General features: G+C 50.5%; 1 protein-coding gene across 1 annotated transcript in view; it reads left to right on the forward strand.

The window, feature by feature from the left end:
* The window catches only part of QPRT (quinolinate phosphoribosyltransferase), a 33,574-nt gene extending 32,958 nt beyond the window's left edge, over nucleotides 1-616 (forward strand). Inside the window, 2 exon segments of the mRNA XM_027771726.1 lie at nucleotides 32-91; nucleotides 93-616. Of these exon segments, the coding sequence (XP_027627527.1) occupies nucleotides 32-91; nucleotides 93-273 (241 nt within the window). The 3' untranslated portion in view covers nucleotides 274-616.
* Nucleotides 617-2,012: the final 1,396 nt, after the last annotated feature.

A 2,012-nucleotide genomic window follows, 5' to 3' on the forward strand; every position in this document is an offset into this window, starting at 1 on the left:
GGGCCAGGGGCCCTGGGGGGTGGGGGGAGAGCTGTCACCTCTTGGCTTGTGTCCTGCAGGAGCTGCACCCCGCGGCGGCGGCGCTGAAGGCTTCCGAGTGTGGCGGTGGAGGCCAGCGGCGGTGTCACACTGGGCAACCTCGCTCAGTTCTGTGGGCCCCACATTGACGTCATCTCCTTGGGGATGCTGACCCAGGCAGCCCCGGCCCTCGATTTCTCCCTCAAGCTGTTTGCTGAAGGGGCCACGCCAGTGCCATTCGCCCGCGGGTCTTGAAGTTGGAGAGGAGGACAGGGCAGCAGGTTTGCATGGCTGGGCCCCTCGAGTTTTTACAGGTTTGGTGGCCAACAGGGCACACCCGGCATTAGCCTGAGCTCAGTCCTGGCTCTGCCACCTACTGCCTGTGTGACCTGGAACCCTGACTTTACCCTTGCTCACCTGTTTCCTAATCTGTAAAATGGATCTAATAAGTGATCAACCTTATGGGGCTTTAGGGGTGATAATTAACACACAGTAAGTGGTCAGTAAATGTTAGAAATCGGCACAGCTGGGGCCAGCAGGGGCTGCTGGACTCCCACATGGCTGACTCCTGCCGGAAACCTAGACCTGGCGGCTTGCCCTCTCACTTTCTCTCTCTCTGGTGAGTGCATATACCCTATAGCAAAAAATTAAAAAATAATAATAAATACAAGATTTTTTAAAAACAAAAAGAAATTGCCATAGTTCATATTTCACATGCTACCTTCTCTGAAGTCAGGGTACCCTTCGATCAATGGTGTCATGGTCACTGTCAGCTGCGCGGCTGCCATCATGCAGCCATCACGGCCTGTGTGCATCGCTCCAAGATGCATGACGAAAATCTGTGTTCAGGGACCAGCAGGTGGTGTGGTGGTTAAAGGCGCTGGACTCTCACATGGCTGACTGCGGTTCAAAGCCTGGACCTGGTGGTTTGAAATTCATATTGGACATGCGTGTGTGTGTGTGTGTCCAAGGTTCCAGGAAGAGAATGGAGGAAAAAGGATTGTAGCATGGCCGTTTCTCCTTGAGGGAGGGAGATTTGTCTCTTTCCTTCTCTTTGTCTCTCCGGTGAGCACACACACCCAATGGCAAAAACCTTAAAAAAAGAAAAAGTCTACTTTGAAATGGTCTAAAAGAGCTCTTTCAAAATGTGTAAAACAGGAAACCAGCAGTTAGTGTAATGGCTATGTCGCTGGACTCCCACGTAGTCGACCACGGTTTGCGTCCCAGACCCGGTGGCTTAAAACTCACGCCGGGCCTGTGTGCGTGCGTGCCCAAGATCCCGAGAGGAGAATGGAGGAGAAGGGATTGCGGTGTGACCATCCCCCCTGGGGGGTGACTTCTCGCTTTCTGTCTCTATGTCTCTCTCTGTCTGTCTGGCGAGCGCACGCGCCCTATAGCGAAAACCTCTCAAAAAAAAATGTGTAAAACAGAAATCGTCAGTGATAAGAAAGCATCGGTCACAGTGAACTGATGGTTTTTCTTTTCTCCTCCTCCTTCTGTTTGCCAGAGTGCAGGTGCCAGAGATAGAGAGAGGGAGAGGAAGAAAGCGCTTCCCAATGGGGTGTGGAGCACCGCAACGCCGCCTCCGTTTCTCCATCCTACCGGGATGTTGAGCACACACACACTCACACATGCCCAGTGTGTTTTGTCAAGTTGCTGAAGCTGGGATTCTAACTGCGAAGTCAGCCATATGGGATCCAGCTTCCTTACCCCCCAGGCTATGGGGCTACTCCTATTTTTTTTTTTTTTTTTGAACAATAGTATGTGTTGTTTACAATTAATGGCATAAAAAAAAAAGAGACTTGTTTAATTCTATTTATTTATATTTTAATTTGACTGGAGACAGAGAAAGAGAGAAGGAAAGTGGGAAAGTAAGCTGCCGGGTCTGGGACTCGATTCCCAGTCACATGTGAGAATCCAGCGCTCCAACCACCATGCCACCTGCAGGCTCCAATTAATGGTATTTTATATTTGAAGATAAATAGCATCAGGTC

The sequence above is a fragment of the Tupaia chinensis genome, unplaced genomic scaffold (assembly GCF_000334495.1).
Source record: "Tupaia chinensis unplaced genomic scaffold, TupChi_1.0 Scaffold000231_1, whole genome shotgun sequence".
Lineage (NCBI taxonomy): Eukaryota > Metazoa > Chordata > Mammalia > Scandentia > Tupaiidae > Tupaia > Tupaia belangeri.